Source organism: Chiloscyllium plagiosum, unplaced genomic scaffold (assembly GCF_037043375.1).
Source record: "Chiloscyllium plagiosum isolate Xiang-an unplaced genomic scaffold, Cpla_swu_hap1 HiC_scaffold_6, whole genome shotgun sequence".
In the NCBI taxonomy this organism is placed as follows: domain Eukaryota; kingdom Metazoa; phylum Chordata; class Chondrichthyes; order Orectolobiformes; family Hemiscylliidae; genus Chiloscyllium; species Chiloscyllium plagiosum.
In genome coordinates, this window is record NW_028270144.1 from 50,728,987 (window position 1) to 50,751,663 (window position 22,677).

A 22,677-nucleotide genomic window follows, 5' to 3' on the forward strand; every position below is an offset into this window, starting at 1 on the left:
CCAGTGCAAACAGAAGGCTGACTCCACACTCCATAGTTATAGTTATGAAACAATGCATATTGATCTTAATATCTTGTATACAGTAGGGAGTTCATAAGGGGTGGCATTATGTCACAGTGGTTGGCATTGCTGCCTCTTGGTGCCAGGGACCCAGGCTCAATTCAACCGTCAGGTGACTGTGTGGAGTTTGCAAGTTCTCACTGGGTCTGAAAGGGTTTCCTCCGGGTGCAGGTTAGGTGAATTGGCCATGTTAAATTGTCCATGGTGGACGCTAGGTGGATTGGCCTGTAGGAAATGCACGGTTACAGACATAGGGTAGGGAGGTGGGTCTGGGTGGAATGCTCTATTTCCACACATTCCTGCTTTCCACTGAATGCCAGTCAGTGCACAATGTTTATTTTTGCTCCCAATAAGTAACGCTGATTTTTAAAAAATGTTCAGTATTACACTGAACAAATTGATAAACTTATTTTTAAATTGAAGCATGTCATTAACAAGGTGGGCTAGATTTACTTTGTTGTGAAGGATCCATTTGAAGGTTATAGTGATTCTGTGCTCCTAGCCAGCACACTGGTATGTTTCTGCTTCCAATGTGCCCGAATACAGCATGACAGTGGCCTCCCAGCAGCCAGCAGGTTATACAGGGATTGATTGCAGGTGCATTCTGCAAAGCAGCCTAGCATGGACTCCATTGAGTTGCAAGGACTGGAATGCCTCCATCATATATACCTTTCTCAGTCTGCTTGGTCGACACCCAGAGCTTTGCATGTTCCTGTGTCGGTTTCCTGACTGTGGACCTTAATTGGATGACCTTCCCAGAAGGCTGCCTCCTTAAACATATTCTCCAATGTCTCCACAAACTGGGTTCCCAATATTGGAATTGAAGTCCTTGAACTAAAATTCAAGCTACTGCTTTTTAATGTTCAGAAACAAAAACAGAAATTGCTGGAAAAGCTCAGCAGGTCTGGCAGCACCTCTGAAAAGAAATCAGAGTTAACGTTTTGGGTCCACTGACCCTTTGTTCGGAGGAAGGGTCACCGGACCTGAAATGTTAACTCTGATTTCTCTTCACAGCTGCTGCCAGATCTGCTGAGCTTTTCCAGCAACTTCCCTTTTTGTGTGTGATTTTTGGAATCCATAGTTCTTTCAGTTTTTATTGTGCTTTTTAATGTTTCTGATTTTTAATCCTAACTTCTAAGTCTGTTTTAACTCCAGAATGAAAATCCAGCCCAGTTGATGTGGTAAAATGTATTACAAACTGTAACTTCATTCATAGTATTTACTCTTACAGATTGGGCTTGTTGGAAGGACCGGCGCTGGGAAGAGTTCTCTCATCTCAGCCTTGTTTCGCCTTGCTGAACCAGAAGGGAAAATCATCATTGATGGCATTGTAACCTCGGAACTAGGTTTACATGACCTGCGAAACAGCATGTCCATCATTCCTCAGGTATTTTATGAGTTGATCTAAAATAAATATATCCCAATATCATTATCCTTGGCTGGTTTTATATTTGACCAAAATCTTGAGCGTGACATACTGACTGTTTTATACTTAACCTTAACTTATCATGCAGAACAGAGTTAAAAACAGCTTTTTTTACATCATCTGTTATACGTAGCTAATGAATAACCATTGCTTGCACCTTAAATGTAAACTTGCCTTCTGTTGATTGATGAGTGAACTAAACAATTTGTACTGCCTTTCACATCGCAACATCTCAATGCTTTTCACCCAACTAATTTTATTTGAGGACAGTGTCAATTATATATGAAAATTACTTTGTAATTTTTAAAAAAGGTTTTGTACCATGTGGAGCAAATTGTGAACCAGAGATGACAATGAGGAGAAAATGCTTTTATCTAATAAATAGCTAAGTTTTGGAATGTACTGTCTGATGATGCATTGATGCAGATTCAGTAACCTTTGAAAGGAAGTTGGATAAATACTTAGCAAAAATAATTGCAGCAATACATGGAAGGAGCAGGAAGTAGGGCTAACTGACTGCTGTTTGAAAGAACCAACTCAGATTAAATGGGCCAAGTGACTTCCCCTTTTGTATTTTGTGCACGCTCACTCTAAGGAACAGGCTTAACAATGCAATTCAAAGATCTCGCTGATGCCCAAATGAATGAACCTAATAAGCATTTTTATTTACATAGGTTGGAAGTTGTTACCTTTTGTTTAAAACAGCAAAACACAAATTTGCCCTTCAGTTGAGTTGAAGCTTGACTAATGTTTAGAGGTATTTGGTAACTTAGCTGACTCCAGTTATGTTATTTATAAATGGATATAATCCTATCATCCAACCTTTGCTGAATAAGTCGTGTGGAATATGAAGAAACAAATCTTTATTTACATAGTAAAAGTTGCATCTCTGTCCACTTTTTATTTTAGAGAAAATTAGATTAGATTAGATTATATTACTTACAGTGTGGAAACAGGCCCTTCGGCCCAACAAGTCCACACCGCCCCGCCGAAGCGCAACCCACCCATACCCCTACATTTACCCCTTACCTAACACTACGGGCAATTTAGCACGGCCAATTCACCTGACCTGCACATCTTTGGACTGTGGGAGGAAACCGGAGCACCCGGAGGAAACCCACGCAGACACGGGGAGAATGTGCAAACTCCACACAGTCAGTCGCCTGAGGCGGGAATTGAACCCGAGTCTCTAGCGCTGTGAGGCAGCAATGCTAACCACTATGCCACTATTCACAAAATAATATTTAGCTGGAATAATATTATTGGCCAATAAACTGATGGAATTGATAAAGAAAGTCATCACCCAGGTTTTGAATATAAAATGACTTCCAGCACAAATTGATTTTTTTTTCTGTTTAAGTTAACTAGGAAAAGCCCTTGAGATATTTGTACTGCTCTTGAAGACCTAGGCAGTTTAAGCTCCGTATGCAGATAAATATGGAGGTGAGCAGGCACCAGATAGCTGGCAGGAGACAGTGAGATCTGCAGATGCTGGAGATCAGAGTTGAGAGTGTGTTGCTGGGAAAGCACAGCAGGTCAGGCAGGAATGATGAATCATCAGGAATTTCCCGATGAAAGGCTCCGACCTGAAATATCGATTTTCCTGCTCCACGGATGCTGCCTCTCCTGCTGTGCTTTTCCAGCAACACACACTCAAACCAGATAGCTGGCACCATCCTGCACTCTGGCCTAGTTAAACAGCTACTAAGGCCTATTCTCCTCTAGAGATTGACTGGAATTTTAGAGACATTTGGAATGAACTGCATAATGATGCATTGATGCAGATTCAGTAACCTTTGAAAGACGTTGGATAAATATTTGGCCTTTCTCACCTGCACACACTTGGAACATGAGAGGGGAACTTACCCTTCACAATGACAGTCTAGCTGCTGTTTCTGTTTTTTTAACATGAACATTTAAAATAGAGAGACAGTGATGAAAATGGAAGAGTTTCCTACCAGTAAAACATACAAATGATGCATACTGATCCAACTTGACTTGTATACCACAAAATGGAGCTCCAGTACAACCAGTGGATTCATTTCCAACTTATAACACAAACTGAAAGTGCTGTACAAACACACCAGCTCTGGCAGCATCTCTGGAAAGAGAAAGAGTTAAAATATTTCTGGTCCAAAATGATGACTTTTGAACTGGTCTGCAGTTTTCACTCCACTCTAATTCTCTTTCTACAGATGCTGCAAAACTTGGTAAGTTTCTCCAGCACCTTCTGTTTTCTTTCAGATTTCCAGGCTCAATATTATTTTGTTTCTTTTTTACTTATTTTTGTATTTGCATTCCCTCCAGGAGGGCAACTTTCCCACAGCATGCAGGGCTGTAACCTCCATTTGACTCCAAATAAGGTTTGTGAGACAAGGGGCAAAGAGCCAGATTTTTGCTATTCAGCCGGGTAATTGAGATTGGGAAGATTTTTGACTCGGCAAACCCACCTCTGTTTAAGATCTCTGTTATCACTAACCTGGAAGTGAATCTTAGGTGGCTGTGAATGTGGCTATGTGTGCCAAAGCAGGCGTGTTGCAGTGCCTGAATATGTTGTCTGGGAAATTGTTCTAGTTGTTTTAGAAACTATTTGATCCTTTTATCCTTACCCCTCAACCTCATCTTCCCCAAAGCAATCCTCAGTGATCTATTACATTCCCATTCCAATTCTAACCACACAGCCTCTATCATCGTAACAGGAAGACACCATTCAGCACATCAAGCCTGCTCTACAATTGAATTCTGATCATCTCAATAACACTCTCCCACACAATCTCCATATCCCTTAATGATATGAATCCCCAGAAACCTATCAATTTCTGTCTGGAACATGCTCAATAATTGAGTTTCCATAGTTCCTCGTATAGAGAATCCCAATGATTCACCATCCTCTGAGTGAAGGTATTCTTCCTGTTGAATGTTCTGTCTCTTAACTGAGGTTATGTCCTCTAGTTCTAGATTCCTCCGCCATGAGAAACATTCCTGTCATGACCAGGTTCACTGAGACTACATCACATTCTTTGAAAGTCTAGAAATTAATGATTCAGTTTCCTCAATATCTCCTCATAAATCTTCCTAAGGCTTAATCTGGTGAAATTCTGTTGCGCACCCTATATTGCATGTATATCCTATAAATGGGATCAAAACTACACAGTACTCCATGGGAAGTCTGTAAATAATTGCAGCAGGCATCTTTACTCCTGTAGGCAGAAGTGGGTACTGCAGATGCTGAAGATCAAAGTCAAGCTTAGAATGGTGCTGGAAAAGCACAGCAGGTCAGGCAGCATTTGAGGAGCAGGAAAATCGACACTTTGGGCAAAAGCCCTTCATCAGATGCTGCCTAACCTGCTGTGCTTTTCCAGCACCACTCTAATCTTTACTTCTGTACTCCAGTTCCTTTGAACTCAACGCCAACATAACATTTGCATGGAGCTTAGTTGTTTGCTGATCCTCCATGCTAGCTTTTAATAATTAATAGACCAGAACACCCAGATCCTTTAGGATGCTTTTCCCAACCTCTCACTATTAAAGAAATATTCTGCTTTTTCTATTTTTTCTATCTTTTCTATAAAAGTGGATAACTTCACACATTGTATTTCATCTGGCAATCACTTAGTCTGTCCAATCAGATAGCCTGTACATATCTGCTTGTAACCTCATTGTATTCTCCTCATAGCTTAAGTTCCAATCAATTTTGATGTCATCAGCAAATTTGGAAATATTAAATTAGTCTCTACCAAATAATTTCTGTGGATTGTGAACAGTTGTGAACCAAGCACCAAGTTCTTATTCATTCCCTTGTCTTGTTCCTTCTTCCACAGTACATCACTTCACATTTATCAAATTTAAATTCTATCTGCCACTGATCAGCCCATCTGAGAACTCCACCTACATCTTCCTGCAATCTAAGACTTTCTTTCTCATTGTCAACCATCCAGCCAAACGTACTTATAATCCACCCTTCATTTTCGTCTATATCATTTATGAATATCAGAAACAATGAAGGACTCAACACTGATCCCTGTGGTATGCCACTGGACACCAGCTATCAGTCACACAAACAGCCTTCTACCACCAGCCTATGTCTCCTACCAATAAAGCAATTTTGGATACAATTTGCCAACTTACCCTGAGTATCTTTATTTCACTTTGCTTTTACCTTCTTTATCAGACTATCCCTGATCAATCCTTGCTTCTCCAAGTGGAGTTTAAACCTTTCTTTCAGAACTTTATCCAGCAGTTTCCCTACCACTGATGTGAGACTCACTGGTCTGTAATTCCCTGGTTTGCATCTACCACTCTTCTTTTAAAATTACAACTACGTTGGCCTTCCTATAGTTCTCTGGCACCTCTCCTGGATCGGAAAGGGATTAAAAATATGAGTCAGGGCCCCTGTGATTTCTTTTCTCGTCTGTCATAGCAGCTCATCTATACCTAGGGATTTATCCACTTTTAAACCTGCCAAAATCTCCAATAAAAACCAAAAGAACTGTGGATGCTGTAGATCAGGAAAAAATAAAAAAGGCTGTTGTAAAAGCTCAGCAGGTCTGGCAGCATCTGTGAAGAAAAGTCATAGTTAATGTTTGGGGTCCAGTGATCCTTCCTCAGAACTGACGTTAACTCTGATTTTTCTTCACAGATGCTGCCAGATCTGCTGAAAATCTGCAATACATCCTTACTTCATATATCAAACTCCTCAGGAATTTCACAATCCCTCACTTTGTTGAATACTTTCTATAAATACATATGGCCAACATTGCTACATTATCTTAATAAAGGATGCAAGACTAGGCCATATGATCCATTGAGCATGATTCACTTTTGAATATATTTGGTATTGTTAGACTAATGTAGAATATTAATAGAAACTGTCTGAGGTTAGGAAAACAGTTAAAAACTTTTTGGAAAGCATCTTATTGTCAGCTGTATCTTACCATGAGGTTATATGAAAATACAAGATCTATCACTTCCTGTATCTGCATAGCATACTGCGGTTGCCAAGTATTCTGATTCTAACCAATTTCGTCTTCTGGCCGGTCTTGGAATTCTTGTTTGTATTGCAAAGATCATCAAACCATAGCTTTGACTCTAGTGCATTGTAATCCTTAACCTTTTGTTCTCTTTCTTTCCACCCCTTTTTATAGAGATAGTTGTTGTGACATGATTTGGAGATGCCGGTGTTGGACTGAAAGTTAAAAATCACACAACACCAGATTTTAGTGCAACAGGTTTAATTGGAAGCACTAGCTTTTGGAGTGCTACTCCACAACCACCTGATGAAGGAGCAGTGCTCCCAAAAGCTAGTTCTTCCAATTAAACCTGTTGGACTATAACCTGGTGTTGTGTGATTTTTTTAATATTGTTGTGACATTTTGACATGTCAACCAGAATGGATCCTCTTGAGCCTTGAAGAGCTTTTGGGCTTTGTGCCATTTTCGTGGTCTCTCACACTCTACTGGACAAGAGGGGGAATTGGTGAAAGACTTTGGTTCACTTGTCAGGTTGCCATCTGAATTGATGGGGGGGGCGGAAATGCAACATCTCTAGCCAGTTCAGTTGGATAGATGACCATCTACTCACAAAGGAGGCACCTACTTTGTGAAAACCAGGATACACCTTTTAAGTCTCAACATAACATGTTATAACATGAATGAGATACATTCATGCTCTGTGTTGTGGCTCCTACAGTAGTGGTTGTTACTACAATAAAAGCTTCCATCTCATCAACAAAAAACAAATCTCCTTGCCACATGGATATAGGACAGAGTATCTGCTGTAATCTGCAGTTTTTCTAGAACATGATCAGTCTTTGCGTTGTTTTCAATCTGAATTGTTGTACTGTGGATGCATTTTGTTTTGTCATTAAGGGTTTGTGGTCTGACTTTATTTGAAGTGGAGACCAAGAATGTAATCTGCAAATTTTTCTCCAGTCCATGTAGCAACTCATACTCCCTTCTGCATCACTGCATATCTGTCAATCAATGGGATGCACAGAAAACTGATCTGTGTTTTCCATCTATCTCTATCTGAGAGAGTCGAGAGTGTGGTGCTGGAAAAGCACAGCAGATCAGGCAGTACTCGAGGAGCAGGAGAACCGACGTTTTGGGCATAAGCTCTTCATCAGTAAATCCAGATGAAGGGCTTATGCCTGAAATGTTGATTCTCCTTCTCCTCAGGTGCTGCCTAACCTGCTGTGCATTTCCAACACCACACACTCGACTCTGATCTCCAGCATCTGCAGTCCTCACAGTTCCCAGTCCTATAAAAGATGTACCTGCATTATTGATAGTGGACAGCTCTGAGTCATAGAGACCTACATTATCAGGTGATATTACCAGCTCTTTGATTTTCCCATAAGAGGTACTTTGTGCTTGCCTCCACCACCTTATTTTGTGTTGTTGCAACAGCTGCCATTGTGGCTATTTAACAATAGCCGGGTTGAGCAACATCTTTCTGATTGATTTCCCATCCTCATGAATCACTGGAGCTAAGTCACACTAACAGGAATTGGAAACTTCTTAATTGCGGTTGTTTTCTGTGGATCATTTCTGACACTGAGTACATCAACAATATGCCTAAAGAACCTAGAACATAGAATATAGAAATGTACAGAACAGGCCCTTCGGCCTATGATGTTGTGCCGTGGATTATTCCTAATCTAAAATAAAATAACCTAATCTACACACCCCTCAATTCACTGCTGTCTAAGGGCATGTCCAGCAGTCACTTAAATGTCCCTAATGACTCTGCTTCCACCACAACCACTAGCAATGCATTCCATGCATTCACAACTCTCTGCGTAAAGAACCGACCTCTGACGTCTCCTAATATCTTTCTCCTAATATCTTAAAACTATGATCCCTCGTGCCAGTCACTGCTGCACTGGGAAACAGTCTCTGGCTATCGATTCTATCCATGTCTCTCATTACCTTGTATACCTCGATCAGGTTACCTCTCTTCCTCCTCTCCAAAGACAAAAGTCTGAGTTTAAGTCAACCTCTCTTCATAGGACAAGCTTTCCAGTCCAGGCAGCATCCTGGTAAACTTTCTTTGCACCTTCTCCAAAGCCTCCGTACCTTTCCTATAATAGAGCGACCAGAACTGGACACAATATTCCGTGTGTGGTCTCACCAGGGTCTTGTAGAGCTGCAGCAAAACCTCATGGCTCTTAAACTCGATTGTCCTGTTAATGAAAGCCAAAACACCACATGCTTTCTTAACAACCCTATCCACTTGGGTGGCAACTTTGAGGGATCTATGCACTTGAACACCAAGAGCTCTCTGTTCCTTCACACTGTCAAGAAACCTGTCATTAATACTATATTCAGCATTCAAGTTCGATATTCCAAAATGCATCACTTCGCATTTATCCAGATTGAACTCCATCTGCCATTTCTCCGCTCAGCTCTGCATCCTGTCTATGTCACGCTACAATAGCCCTCGATACTGTCAATGACATACCTATAGCCTTTGTGTCATTGGCCAATTTACTAATCCACCCCTCCACCTCCACATCCAAGTTATTTATAAAAACTACAAAGAGCAGAGGCCCAAGAACAGAGCCCTGTGGGACACCACTCAACACGACCTCCAGGCAGAATACTTTCCATGTACAACCACTATCTGCCAACCAGTTCTGAATCCAGAGAGCCAAATCTCCCTGTATCCCATACCTCCTGACTTTATGAATGACCCTACCATGGTGAACCTTATCAAATGCTTTGCTGAGGTCCATATACACCACATCCACTGCTCGACCTTAGTCGACCTATCGCATCATCTTCTCAAGTAATTCAATAAGATTTGTGAGGCATGACCTGTCCCTCACGAAGTTATGCTGACTGCCTTTAATCACTCTATGCTTTTCCAAATAGTCATAAATCCTATCCCTCAGAATTCTTTCCAAAACCTTGCTGACCATAGACGTAAGACTGACTGGTCTGTAACTGCCAGGGATTTCCCTATTCCCCTTCTTGAAAAGAGGAACAACGTTCGCCTCCCTCCAATCCTCCGGTACAACTCCCGTGGAGAGTAAGGAAGCAAAGATCTTTGCAGCGGCTTGGCAACCTCCTTTCTCACTTCCCGGAGCAGCCCAGGATAAGTCTGGTCTGGCCCTGGGGACTTACCAATCTTAATGTTTGCCAAAATTTCCAGCACATCAACTTCATCAATCTTGGTCTGGTCAAGCCTGTATTCCAGCTCCTAAAAATTCTCATTCACAACAAGGTCCCTTTCCTTAGTGAAAACAGAAGCAAAACACTCATTTAGGGACTTCCCCTATCTGCTCAGATTCCACGCAGAAGTTCCCTATGCTGTCCCTGACTGGCCCTACCTTCTCCCTGATCATTCTCTTATTCCTCACATATGAGTAAAATGCCTTTGGGTTCTCCCTAATCCTTCCTGCCAAGCCTTTTTCATGCCCCCTCCTGGCTCTCCTCAGTCCACTTCTGAGCTCCATTCTAGTAAGCCTGTAATCCTCTAAAGCTGTGCTAGATCTTTGCTTCCTCGAACCTACGTAAACTGTCTTCTTCCTTTTGATGAGAAGCTCCTCTTACCCCTTCTTGCCTGTCTCAGAGGAACTAATTTGTGGATCACTCGCAACAACTGCCTGTTGTGCCCTTTCTGTGGAACAATTGCTCCAAGTCCATACTTCCCAACTCCTGTCTCATAGCGTCATAATTTCCTTTTCCCCAATTAAGTATCTTCCCTTGGTAACTGCTCCTTTCCCTCTCCAAGGCTATGGTGAATATGAGGCAGTTGTGGTCACTGGCCGCGAGCGTTCTCCCACCGCGAGATCTGACACCTGTCCTGGCTGATTGCCGAGCACCAAATCCAAAATGGCCTTTCCCCACGTTGGCCTGTCACATGCCGAGTAAGGAAACCCTTCTGAACACACCTGACAAAAAAGGCTTCATCCAAACCATCTGCACTAAGGGGTTCCAGTCAATATTGGGAAAGTTGAAGTCACCCAGAACAACGACCCTGCTACATCTGCATTTTTCCAAAGTCTGCCCGCCTATGAGTTCTTCAATCTCCCTACTGCTATTAGGGGGTCTGTAGAAAACCCCCAATGCGGTGGCTGCTCCTTTGCTGTTCCTAACTTCCACCCATAGTGACTCAGTAGACAAATCTTCCTCAACAGCCTTTGTTTCTGCAGCTGTGATGCGCTTTCTGATTAGCAATGCTACACCCCCTCCCCTTTTTCCACCCTCCCTGTCCTTTTTAAACGTTCTAAACTCTGGAACATCTAAAAACTATTCCTGCCCCTGTGAAACCCATGCCTCCGTTATGGCCACAACATCATAGCCCCAAGTACTGATCCATGCTGTAAGTTCCTCACTCTTATTTCTGATATTCTTTGCAGTAAAGCAGACACACTTTAACTGATCCCTTTGTTTCATCGCGTGAGAAATCTTCCCGATAGATTCACTATATCCTGTCACTGTCCCATCTACAATTGCCCCCTCTCAGATATGTAGCTTTCGTACCCCCGCCGCCCTTGCCAAACTAGTTCAAACCCTTACACACCACATGAACAAATCTCCCACCCAGGACATTTGTGCCCCTCCAGTTCAGGTGGAACCCGTCCTTCTTGTACAGGTTCCACCTTCCCCAGAAGACATCCCATTGCTTTAAGTATCTGAAGCCCTCCCTCCTGCACCAGCCTCGCAGACATTCGCTGTTTGTTCTTCACCTCACTACCTCGTGGCATCGGTAGCAAACCTGAGATCACCACTCTACTCATCCTGCTCTTCAGCTTCCAACCCAGCTCTCTGTAGTCACTTTTCAGATCCTCAATCCCTTTTCTGGCGATATCGTTGGTGCCAATATGCACCACGATTTCTGGCTGCTCACCCTGCCCCTTCAGAATCCTGTTAACATGATCAGCGACATCCCAGATCCTGGCACCGGGGAGACAACGTACTTTCCAGGAGTCCCGTTCCTGACCACAAAATCTAGGAAGTCACAATTCTCCCATGACATTGAATTCTATACCTCCCAACTTGTATAGCTTTTTTTCAAAATGGCTGATGAGAATTTCAGCAGCAGAAAGAAATCAAACTGCCATACCTGTGTCTGACTTAAAACATGAATTGTTTCCTTCCAATTGGACGTCACCACTCCAATCCAGGACTTCCCTTTGTGCATTTTCTGTACAAGCTTCTTGCTGCAGCACTCAGCTTTGAAGTGCCCCTTCTTGTTGTGTAAATGTCTTTCAGCCTCTCTCAGAGGATAGTTTCATTTCTATATTTGTCCCTTCTGTACCACTTACACATAGCTGGGCTATTGCTGCCCTGCTTTTTGTTTCCTGACCTCAGCTTGTCTATATTGAGTTGGATTGCCTTTGTTAAGGTGTGATCAAGTGGTTATTCTAAGACTTCGTCCAACACTGATGATTATTCTGTTTCCGATTAGTTCTTCTTTCAATCTTCTACATTTAAAGTTCCCTGGAAGCCTATTCAAGTTATTTATAACTGCAACCCTTTTACATTGGATATGATTGTTATGTTTAACTTAGTCAACAATGGTACTCTTTCTCAGGTTAAAGTAGATATCAAGTGCTTTAATTGCTTTCTCTTGCATGGCTTTTTCCATTGGTACCCTTCGTCACTCAGATTTTGTCTGCACAGCCACCTGGAGTGGCATGGTGGCCCAGTGGTTAGTACTGCTCCCTCACCGCACCAGTGATCCAGATTCAATTCCAACTTTGTCTGTGTTGAGTTTGCATATTCTCCCCATGTCTGTGTGTGTACTCCAGTTTACTCCTACTGTCCGAAAATGTGCAGGTTAGGTGGTTTGGACATGTTAAATTGCCCTGTAATGTTCAGGGATGTGCAGTCTAGGTGGATTAGCCATGGTAAATGTGGGTTTACAGGAATACGGTGGGAAACTCTTTGCCAGGTCTGTGCAGAGTCGATGGGCCGAATGGCCTCTTTCTACACTGTGTAGGGATTCTATGATTCTGTAAATCTTGGGTGCCATTCAGCCATATTCTGGTTGGTTGAATGCCCATTCAAAGCTATCAGAAATGGCAGAAATTATTCCAAATATTGTACTTCCACTGCCACCATATAATATTCTTGGTATTGTCAAATTAATACAGAATATTGAGGTAAGGATAAATTAATTATATTTGAATATGTTTTACGATCAGCTGCATCTTACTCCAAGTTTTTACAAAAGAGAATAATATCCGGAAATCTATTAATTTCAGTCCAGAATAATCTGCATGTTGGTAATCTTCCTTCCTTACCTTATCAGTCATGTTCTTGCTGCATGAAGGAGCACACTCAAAGAGCTTAATGTCTTATTCCAACTCCATTCTTCTGTTTTTTCTTCAAATCGAGTCAGAAAACAAATCCTAGAGCATTTGTGTATTATACCTGAGGAATGTAAAGGGAGCTTTCTCCATGCGATGAATAATAGGAACACCTTTAAGGAAGGGGGAAAGATTGAGAAGTTTAGTTAAATCATTCCTCAGCTTAGTGCTGAGTATGTGGCTATCAAGATTGAATAGAAACATTGTAAATAGTGTTGTAGAGATGTATAGCATGGAAACAGACCCTTCGGTCCAACTCACAGCAATATTCCAAAAGTGGCCCAACCAATGTTCTGTACATGACCTCCGAACTTCTGTACTCAATACTCTGACCAATAAAGGAAAGCATACCAAACGCCTTCTTCACTATCCTATCTACCTGCAACTCCATTTTCAAGGATTTCAAGGAGCTATGAACCTGCACTCCAAGGTCTCTTTGTTCAGCAACACTCCAGAGGACCTTACCATTAAGTGTATAAGTTCTGTTAAGAATTTTTCCCCTAAATGCAGCCCCTAGCATTTATCTACATTAAATTCCATCTGCCACGCCTTAGCCCTGCATCAGTTGGCAAAATTGGATCTGCACTGAAGATTGCAAAGGATTGCAGGTTGCAGTCCAAAAAAAGTTTGTGTTTAGACTGTTTTCTACTAAGTTAAAACTGAAACAGAAACTGAGCCACATTTGTCTCCATGTGCCTTACGTGTGTGTCATGTGTGTGTGTGTTTGGGGTGGAATTTGACCAGGTTCCACTTTTCTGACCATTATCCTATGTGTCTAGCTGTAAATATAAGTGTGTGGTGTTCGGGAGATTTAAATGTGTTGCACTGACATAAAAGCATTTATTTATTTTGATCTGATAAGGGTCTTTTCAGTGCACTACTGCTGGTAGACAGACATGTTTAAAAGTTTTGCTAAATTGTGTAAATTGAAGGGAGATAAATGAAATTAATGTTGGCAGCATATTGTGATTTTAAGATATATTTCTAATGTTGAAGAAAGATATTAGACAATATTTTCAGATTAAGGTGATAAATCTTCCCACTCCCTAGTTATGATGCAGAAATGTTGCAACAATGTTTAATCCTTTTGTTTCTGCAGTTTCTGTTTAATACAATGGTGCTACTCACTTTTGGTTTTAAAAAAGGATTTTACACAGACTTAAGTTCATTCCATTATCAGAGTACAATGTCTTCCTTTTCCAACATCTGCTAGTGAACAGTTGATTTAAAGATTTTGGTCTCAGAAATAAATTTGAAGTGATTTCCACATTTTTCAAATGTGAACCAGTTTTTAAAAATGCTCCTTTCAGGAAATCCCGCTTGAAGGTGAACTAAGGCACCATACTTACATATGATCACTACCTACACAGGAGTCACTTTCATCAGACTTGACATAGTTGAATTGGAGACCCGTGTCTGAATACTGTTTTGTTTAAAGTTACTTTTAATTTTCAATGATATGAAGATTATGAACAAGTTCATTTTGGCTGTTCAAGTTTCTTTGTCAGAGGTTGGCATGTAAGATTTCCTGTGGATATAAAAGGATACTTGTATTCAGTAAATGCACTTGATAAATTAATTTCATGTTGCTTGGGAAGATCACCCTCCCCTCCCAGGGAATTTGTTAGCTACACACTTCATAGATTTCTTAGGATGACTTGATAAGAAAATCAGTTGTTACCTCACAATTTATGTAAATGGTCAGATTTAAACTCATATGTAAGATAACGTAGGCATGTATTCACTGATATAAGGACCTACAGCTGTAAAAATGGCACAGAGAGATCAAGAAAGAGACTGGCCTGTAGTGTTTTAAAGCAGCAGAGGGAACAGGTGAGAGTGTAGAGCATTAAGAAGCAGCACAAAGGATGTGAGAGTGAGAGCAAGTCCAGAGTATTAAAAGGCTGCTCGAGAGAGAGAGAAGTCCAGGGAGAATGAGAGAAAGAGATAGAGAGCGCCCAGAGCATTATAAAACAGCACAGAGGGTGCAGGAGAGAGCTTCATCCTCAGAGCCAGAGACCTTCAACTCGGAGCCAGAGAGCTGGACCTTGAGTTGCAGACACTGCAATGTGAGGAGAAACGTTTGATGAATACTTTGTTCTAAAAGGGAATCCTAGCCTTTAAGCGAGAGTCCTCCTTTACACTTTGTCCATGGGCAGGGTCAGGAGGGTGTGATTGTGGTTTGGAGGGGTGGCGGGGACGGTTACAGGCTTGTTTGCAGGTAAAGGTCCATAAAGGTAGAAGTGTCAGAGTCTCAGTCCTTGGAAATATCAACAAGTTCTTGCAGCCTGTATACATGAGAGTATCAGGGTAGGTGAGCAAACTGATGATGGTACCCTGGTATAGGAAGACATTAAAGCAAGAGAGTAAATAGAAATCCTATGATAATAGGAAATACTACATTCAGGATAGGCACAATTTTCTACAGCTAAAAGCGACAATCAATTCTCTGGCTATGCTGCCTGCCTCCGCTAAAGTTTAAGTCATTTTGCTCATTGTTAGACAGGAACATTCAGGGGAGGAGAAGAATCCAGTTGTCATAGTCCATATAGTACAGATGCCCACGAAAGGGGTTCTACGTAAGGGGTTTGAGCACCAGGGGTTGAATTAAAGCACAGAATCTCTGGATTATTACCTAAACCACCAGCAAATAAGATTTTTGAGAGCTGAATGCATGGATCAAGGAATGGTGTGGAGGAAATGGGTTTTGAATCATGGGAAAAGTGGGAGCTGTACCGTTGGACCAATCCTGCTCCACAAAACTGTGCTAGAACTAGTGTTCTTGTGAGTTGTATTACTAGGGGAGTAGAAAGGTCTTTACATTAAATAGATAGGGAAAGGGATTATGTGTAGGGAGATGTGGTATTTCAAAAGGAAGAAACCAAGTTTGTGGAAGAGGATAGTGATTAAGGTAAAAAGAAAAAAATGTGGTAAGAAGTGACATTGTGTCCAAACTTTAGAGTGCACCAGCAGAAGTGGTCAAAAGACAGAATTAAAGGCTCTGTATCTAACTGCATGCAGTATTCTTGACAAGTTGGTGAATTGTTAATGCAAAGAACGTAAGCACGTGTAATTTTGGAGACATGGTTGTAAGGTGACCAGGGCTGGTACCCAAATATTGAAGGGTATTTTATATTTTAAAAAAAAGGAAGCGAGGAAAAAAGAGCTGGATAACCCTGTCAATTGAGGATATTATTAGTAAAGTAGTGAGAAATGACTATCGCACAGAAGAACAAGATCTGAAATTGTTAAAAAAAAGAAATTCTGACAGGAGGTAAGAGGTCATTTGGAGTAATTTATTGGTTCTTAACAGTAGTTACACTACAGTAAAGATTAATTTATGAAAAATATGGGGTATATAAGAAAGGCAGTGCAACTCATGGATGACTTTACATTTAGGAGAAAGTGAGGACTACAGATGCTGGAGATCAGAGTCGAGGGTGTAGTGCTGGAAAAGCGCAGCAGGTCAGGCAACGTCCGAGGAGCAGGAAAATTGACGTTTTGAGCATTAGCCCTTCATCAGGAATAAGGCTAGAGCCTCTGGGGTGGAGTGGGTTGGGGGTGGGGTGGGTGGGGAAAGTAGCTGAGAGTGTAATAGGTGGATGAAGGGCTTACACCTGAAACGTCGATTCTCCTGCTCCTCGGATGCTGCCTGACCTGCTGTGCTTTTCCAGCACCACATTCTCGACTCTGACTTTACACTTAATTTGGGTAAATAAGACTAGCAAAGGTAGCTGGAAAAATGTGATCCTAGTATATCTGGGACAGTTTCTGAGAGCATTGTGTTCTTGTGTCCACCAAGGAGCAGGCTATCTGAAAAAAAATATAATAAGACAGGTTTAATTGACAACCTTGTGGTAAAGAGATGGTGAAATTATAGAATTTCGCTTTCCGTTTGAAGGGGGTGTGTGGCTAGATGTGTGTGAGTCTAAAATTGGTACTTATACCTAAATGAAGGTATAAGTATGTGAAGACAACCACTGATGAAGGAGCAGCGTTCCGAAAGATAGTGCTTTCACTTAAACCGTTGGACTATAACCTGGTGTTGTGTGATTTTTAACTTAACGATGTGAAGTCTGACTGAGTAAAGTAAACTGGGAAACAAGATTAAAATGTAAGACAGGAAAGATGCAGTGATGCGCTTTTGAGATATTTAATAGCTCTCAGCAAAGAATTATCCCAATCAGGAAGAGATAAATAAGGGAGTTAAGGATAGTATCGATTTGATAGAAACAGTGTAAAATTCTGTGAAAGCTGGTGGTAGATCAGAAGGTTGGACATAGTTTAAGAATCAGCAAAGAATAACAAACATTAATAGAAAGAGTACAGTATGAGAGAAAGCCAGCTAATAGGGGATAACAGCAGCAGCCAAATTCATGGCACCATTGTTGGCTCTGCTGCAGAGGGAGGGAGAAATCGGCATAGAGATGCCATAATTATAGGGGATTCAATTGTAAGGGAAATAGATACACATTTCTGTGGCCACAAACGAGAGTCCAGGATGTGTGTTTCTTCCGTGGTGCTAGGGTCCTGGATGTCTCTGAGTGGTTACGTGACATTCTGGAGGGGCAAGGTGAATAGCCAGTGGTCATGATACACGTTGGTACCAACGACATCAGTTTTTTAAAAAAAGGATGAGATCCTAAAGCAGAATACAAAGAACTAGGAAGAAAGTTGAGGTGTAGGACACAAAGGTAGTTATCTCAGGATTACTCCCAGTGCCACCAGCTAGTCAGAGGAGAAACAGCAGGATATATAGGATGAACACATGGTTAAAAAGATGGTGCGAGGGAGAGGGTTTAAGATTCATGAGGCATTGGGGCAGGTTCTGGGGGAGTGGGACCTGTACATATTGGATGGGTTACACATAGGCAGGACCAGGACTTATGTCCTTTTGGGGGAGGGACGTGGGAGGGATTGCTTGGTAGACTGTTTGGGGTGTTGTTTAAACTTGTGTTGCAGGGGGATGGGAACCAGAGAAGTAGGGCAGTAGATGCAGAAATTGAGGGAGAGTTAGAAACCAAGGCAAACATGAGTAGGATCAAGAATGGGCAGGGGAGGTTATTCAATGTGAGAAGTATAACAGGCAACGGAGATGAACTTAGAACTTTGATTAGTACTTGCAACTGTAACATTATTGTGATCATGGAGACTTGGCTGAAAGAGGGACAGGACTGGTAGCTGAATGCCCCAGAATTTAGATGTTTCTGGTGTGATAGCAGATGTTGTAAAAGGGTTGGGGGAGTTGCATTACTGGCAAACGAGTATCTCACAGTTGTACTGAGGGAGTATACATCAGAGGAACTCGTGCAGCGAGGCAATATGGTAGAACTCAGGAATAGAAAAGGTGCAATCACAATGCTTGGAGTATAATACAGACCTCCCAACAGCCAGTGAGGGAGAAAATATTTAGACAGATTTTGGAAAGATGTAAAAACAGCAGGGTTGCTGTGGTAGATATTTTAACTTCCCTTGTAATGACCGGGACTCACTTTGTGCTGGGGGGCTTGGATGGGCCAGAATTTGCAAGGACCATTCAGGAGGATTTCTTGACACAAAATGTAAATAGTCAACCAGGGAAGGGGTTATACTGGATCTGGTTTTAGGAAATGAGCTCGGCCAGGTGAGTGACGTTTCAGTGGGTGAACATTTCTGGAGTAGTGACCATAATACCGTGAGTTTTAAGATACTAACGGATAAGGATAACAGCAGGCCTCGGGTGAAGGAAAGGATTGGCCTACTCAAGGGCAAAGGAAGGAATCTATGTGTGGGGTCAAAAGAGAAAGATGATGCCCTAAACGAATCCATTGTATCGGTATTCACTAAAGAGAGGAAATTGATGGAGGATGATCTCACGGAAGGGAGTGTCGAATTTCTAAGCCAAGTTGCCATTAAAAAGGAAGAGATGTAACAAGTATTACAGTAGATAATTCCCAAGGCCTAATGGGATCTATCCCAGATAATATTGAAGGAGGCAACACAGCAACTTGCTAGAACATTGACAGACATCTTTGTGTATCCTGGTTCCAGGTGACTGAGGTGTCAGTAGGGGAGAACTTTGGGTCCAGCGACCATAATTTTATTAGTTTTAAAATAGTGATGGAAAAGGATAAACCGGATCTCAAACTTGAAGTTCTAAATTGGACAAGGTCAATTTTGGTGGTATTAAGCAAGAGCTTTCAAAAATGATTTAGGACAAATGTTTGCAGATAAAGGGACAGCAAGAAAATGGGAAGCCTTCAAGAGTTAGATCACAAGAGTCCAGAGACCGTATATTCCTGTTAGGGTAAAAGGCAAAGGTGCATGGAATGATGGATGACTAGAAAAATTGAGGTTTTGGTTAAGGAAAAGAAGGAAGCATATGTCAGGTACAGACAGCAGAGATCGAGTGAATTCTTTCAAGAGTATAAAGGGGGAAATCAAGAGGGCAAAACGGGGTCATGAGATACCTTTGGCAAATAGGTTTGAAGAAAGTCCAAAGGGATTCTATAAATGCATTAAGGACAAAAGGGTAATTAGGGAGAGAATAGGCCCTTCAAAGATCAGCAAGGTGGCCAATGGATGCGTGGACCCGCAGGAGATGGGAGAGATACTAAACAAGTATTTTGTATCAGTGTTTACTGTAGAGAAGGACTTGGAAGATATAGAATGTGGGGAAATAGATGGTGACATCTTGAAAAATATCCATATTACAGAGGAGATGGCGGCAGATGTTTCAGAACATATAAAGGTGGATAAATTCCCAAGAGCTGATCAGTTGTACCTTAGAACTCTATGGGAAGCTAGGGAAGTGATTGCTGAGCCCCTTGCTGAGATATTTGTATCATTAATAGTCACAGATGAGGTGCCAGAAGACTGGAGGTTGGCTGACGTGGTGCCACTGTTTAAGAAAGGTGGTAAGGAACGACCAGGGAACAATAGACCAGTGAGCCTGACATCAGTGATGGGCAAGTTATTGGAAGGAATCTTGAGGCCTGAAGAAGGGCTAATGCCCGAAACGTCGATTCTCCTGTTCCCTAGATGCTGCCTGACCTGCTGTGCTTTTCCAGCAACACATTTCCATCTCTGATCTCCAGCATCTGCAGACCTCACTTTCTCCTCACTAGATTAGGTTAGGATATCTGGTCGGCATGGACGAGTTGGATTGAAGGGTCTGTTTCCATGCTGTTCATCTCTGTGACTCTATGACTCTAAATGTTACCCAGGAAATTGTGGGAAATTAGGGAGAAAATTGTGGGGTCCCTTGCAGAAATATTTGTGTCACCTATAACTATGAATGAGGTGCCAGAGGACTGGAGGGTGGCTAATGTTGTGCTTTTATTTAAGAAAGGCTGTAAGGAGAAACCTGGGAACTGTAGACCTGTGAGTCAGACATTGGTGGTGGGTTGGTTGTTAGAGGTGATTCTAAAAGAAAATATTTAAATGCATTTTGAGAGGTAAGGAATGATTAGGGATAGTCGACATGGTTTTCTGAGTGAAATTGTGTTTCTCAAACTTGATTGAGTTTTTTGAGGAAGTAACCAAAAAAGTTGATGAGGGCAAAGCAGTAGACATTGTTTAGCTGGACTTTAGTAAAGCCTTTGGTAAGATTCAGCATGATAGACTAAATTAGTAAGGCTACATCACATAGGATTGAGAGTGAGCTTGCCAATTGGATACCAAATTGGCTTGATAGTAACAGAGGGTGGTGGTATAGGTTCGTTTCTTGGACTGCAGGCTTGTGACCTGGGTACACTATTTTTGACATTTACATAAATGATTTGGATGAGAATTTAGGAGGCATAGTTAGTAACTTTCTGGATGCCACCAAAATTGTTATATAGTGGACAGTGAAGAATATTACCCAAAGTTACAAAGAGATCTTTATCAATAGGGTCAATTGACTGAGGAGTGACAGATGAAATTTAATTTGGATAAATGCAAGCCATTGAATTTTGGTAAAACCAAAATTGGTAGAATTAATACAATTAATGGTAGGACCCTGTGTAGTGTTGTAAAACCTCTAGGAGTTCAGGTACATTATTTTTTGAAATTTGCATCACAGGTAGCAGACAGGGTGGTTAAGAAGGTGTTTAATACACTTTGCTTCATTGCTCAGACCTTTGAGTATAGGAGTTGAGATGTCATGTTGAAGTTGTACATGGTGCTGGTGAGGGCTCTTCTGGAGTACTGGGTGCACTTCTGATCGCCCTGTTATAGGAAGGCTATTATTAAACTGGAGAGCTTCAGAAAATATTTACCAGGATGTTGCTGGGAATGGAGGTTTTGAATTAGAAGAATATGCTGGATGGGCTGGGACTTTTTTCACTGGAGGGTAGAAGGCTGAGGAATGACCTTTATCGAGTTTCATCAAATCATGAGGGGCTTGGATAAGGTGAATAACAAAGGTCTTTTCCCTAAGGTGGGAGAGTTCAAAACGAGGGGGCATTTTAAGGTGAGACAAGAAAGATTTAAAAGTGACATGAGCATTTTTGTTTACAAGGAATGGTTATTATGTGGAATGAAATGCCAGAGGAACTGGTGGATGCAGGGATAGTTACAACGTTGAAAGAACATCTGGATAACTACATGAATAAGAAAGCTTGGAGGTATATCGGCCAGACGCAGGCAGGTGGGGCAAGTTTTGTTTGGCAACATTGTCGACATGGCCTAGTTGGACTGAAGGATTAGTTTCCATGCTGGATGAGTCTATGGTGGAGTCACACTGCACAATCATGATCTACCTGTGTTTTCAGAATTACAGAAATTCAAACAATGAGTTAGAGATGTGGACTCAGTTTATCCAAGAAGAAGCAAGGTATGGTATTGGATTTAACTTTATCTTTACCAGGAAGGTTAAGATTAGAAATAAAATAATTTTGCAACTGGAAGTTAGGTACTTATCAGCAACCCATCTTGTGTACTATTTACAGACAGAATTTATAATAAGACTTGTTAGAAGCCTGGAAGATGTGATCAATAGTTGGTAAATTTAAGAAGATGGACAATCAACCCATGGAAGAATTTATCATGAATTTGGGAGATTCTGTAAAAACCAAAAGAAGTTTGATCGAGAAATTAGAGTGTGTGCTTGCATTCAGATTGTGCATACATTTCACACATGCATAAATTGAGGTTTTGTCAGGTGTTCAATTTTGTTGTAAGTAACTCTTCCTTTGAACATTTGACTGACATGAAAAATAATTTTGTGGCCACAATCATTCCCAGCTTGGTTCACACATGTTAGAAAATCTGCAAAGATATACAGAATACATATACTGTTATATTTAAGAACTCCATGCTTATTGACTCCAGAATTGAAAGAGGCCTCATCACAAGCACTTGTTCAAAGAAGAAATTGCTGCAAAATGTTTTGGGGTAAGTCATTCCTTCAGTGAATTTTTGGATCAAGAAAAAACACAGGATTGGAAAAAGTACACTGGGAATATTTCGTACGTGTTTCCAGTGAGACTGTAAAGCTCTATGTAAGGGATTGTCCAAAATTAAGGAGGATTTGAGCTATAGGGAGAGGCCGAACAGGCTGGGGCTGTTTTTCCTGGACCATCGGAGGCTGAGGGATGACCTTATAGTGGTTTACAAAATTATGAGGGGCATGGATCGGGTAAAAGGCAAAGTCTTTTCCCTGGGGTTGGGGAGTCCAGAACTAGAGGGCATAGGTTTAGGGTGAGAGGGGAAAGATATAAAAGAAACCTAAGGGGCAACTTTTTCACGCAGAGAGTGGTACGGGTATGGAATGAGCTGCCAGAGGAAGTGGTGGAGGCTGGTACAATTGCAACATTTAAGAGGCATTTTGATGGGTATATGAATAGGAAGGATTTGGAGGGATTTGGGCCGGGTGCTGGCAGGTGGGACTAGATTGGGTTGGGATATC

The 22,677-nt window shown here is 41.5% G+C and overlaps 1 protein-coding gene across 4 annotated transcripts in view; it reads left to right on the top strand.

Moving 5' to 3' along the window:
* The window catches only part of abcc4 (ATP binding cassette subfamily C member 4 (PEL blood group)), a 624,022-nt gene that overhangs the window by 472,813 nt on the left and 128,532 nt on the right, over positions 1 to 22,677 (top strand). For all 4 annotated transcript variants that reach the window (XM_087987997.1, XM_087987995.1, XM_087987994.1 and 1 more), the window contains one exon: positions 1,292 to 1,447. In XM_087987997.1, coding sequence (XP_087844123.1) covers positions 1,292 to 1,447 — 156 coding nt within the window. The remainder of the gene's footprint in view (positions 1 to 1,291; positions 1,448 to 22,677) is intronic.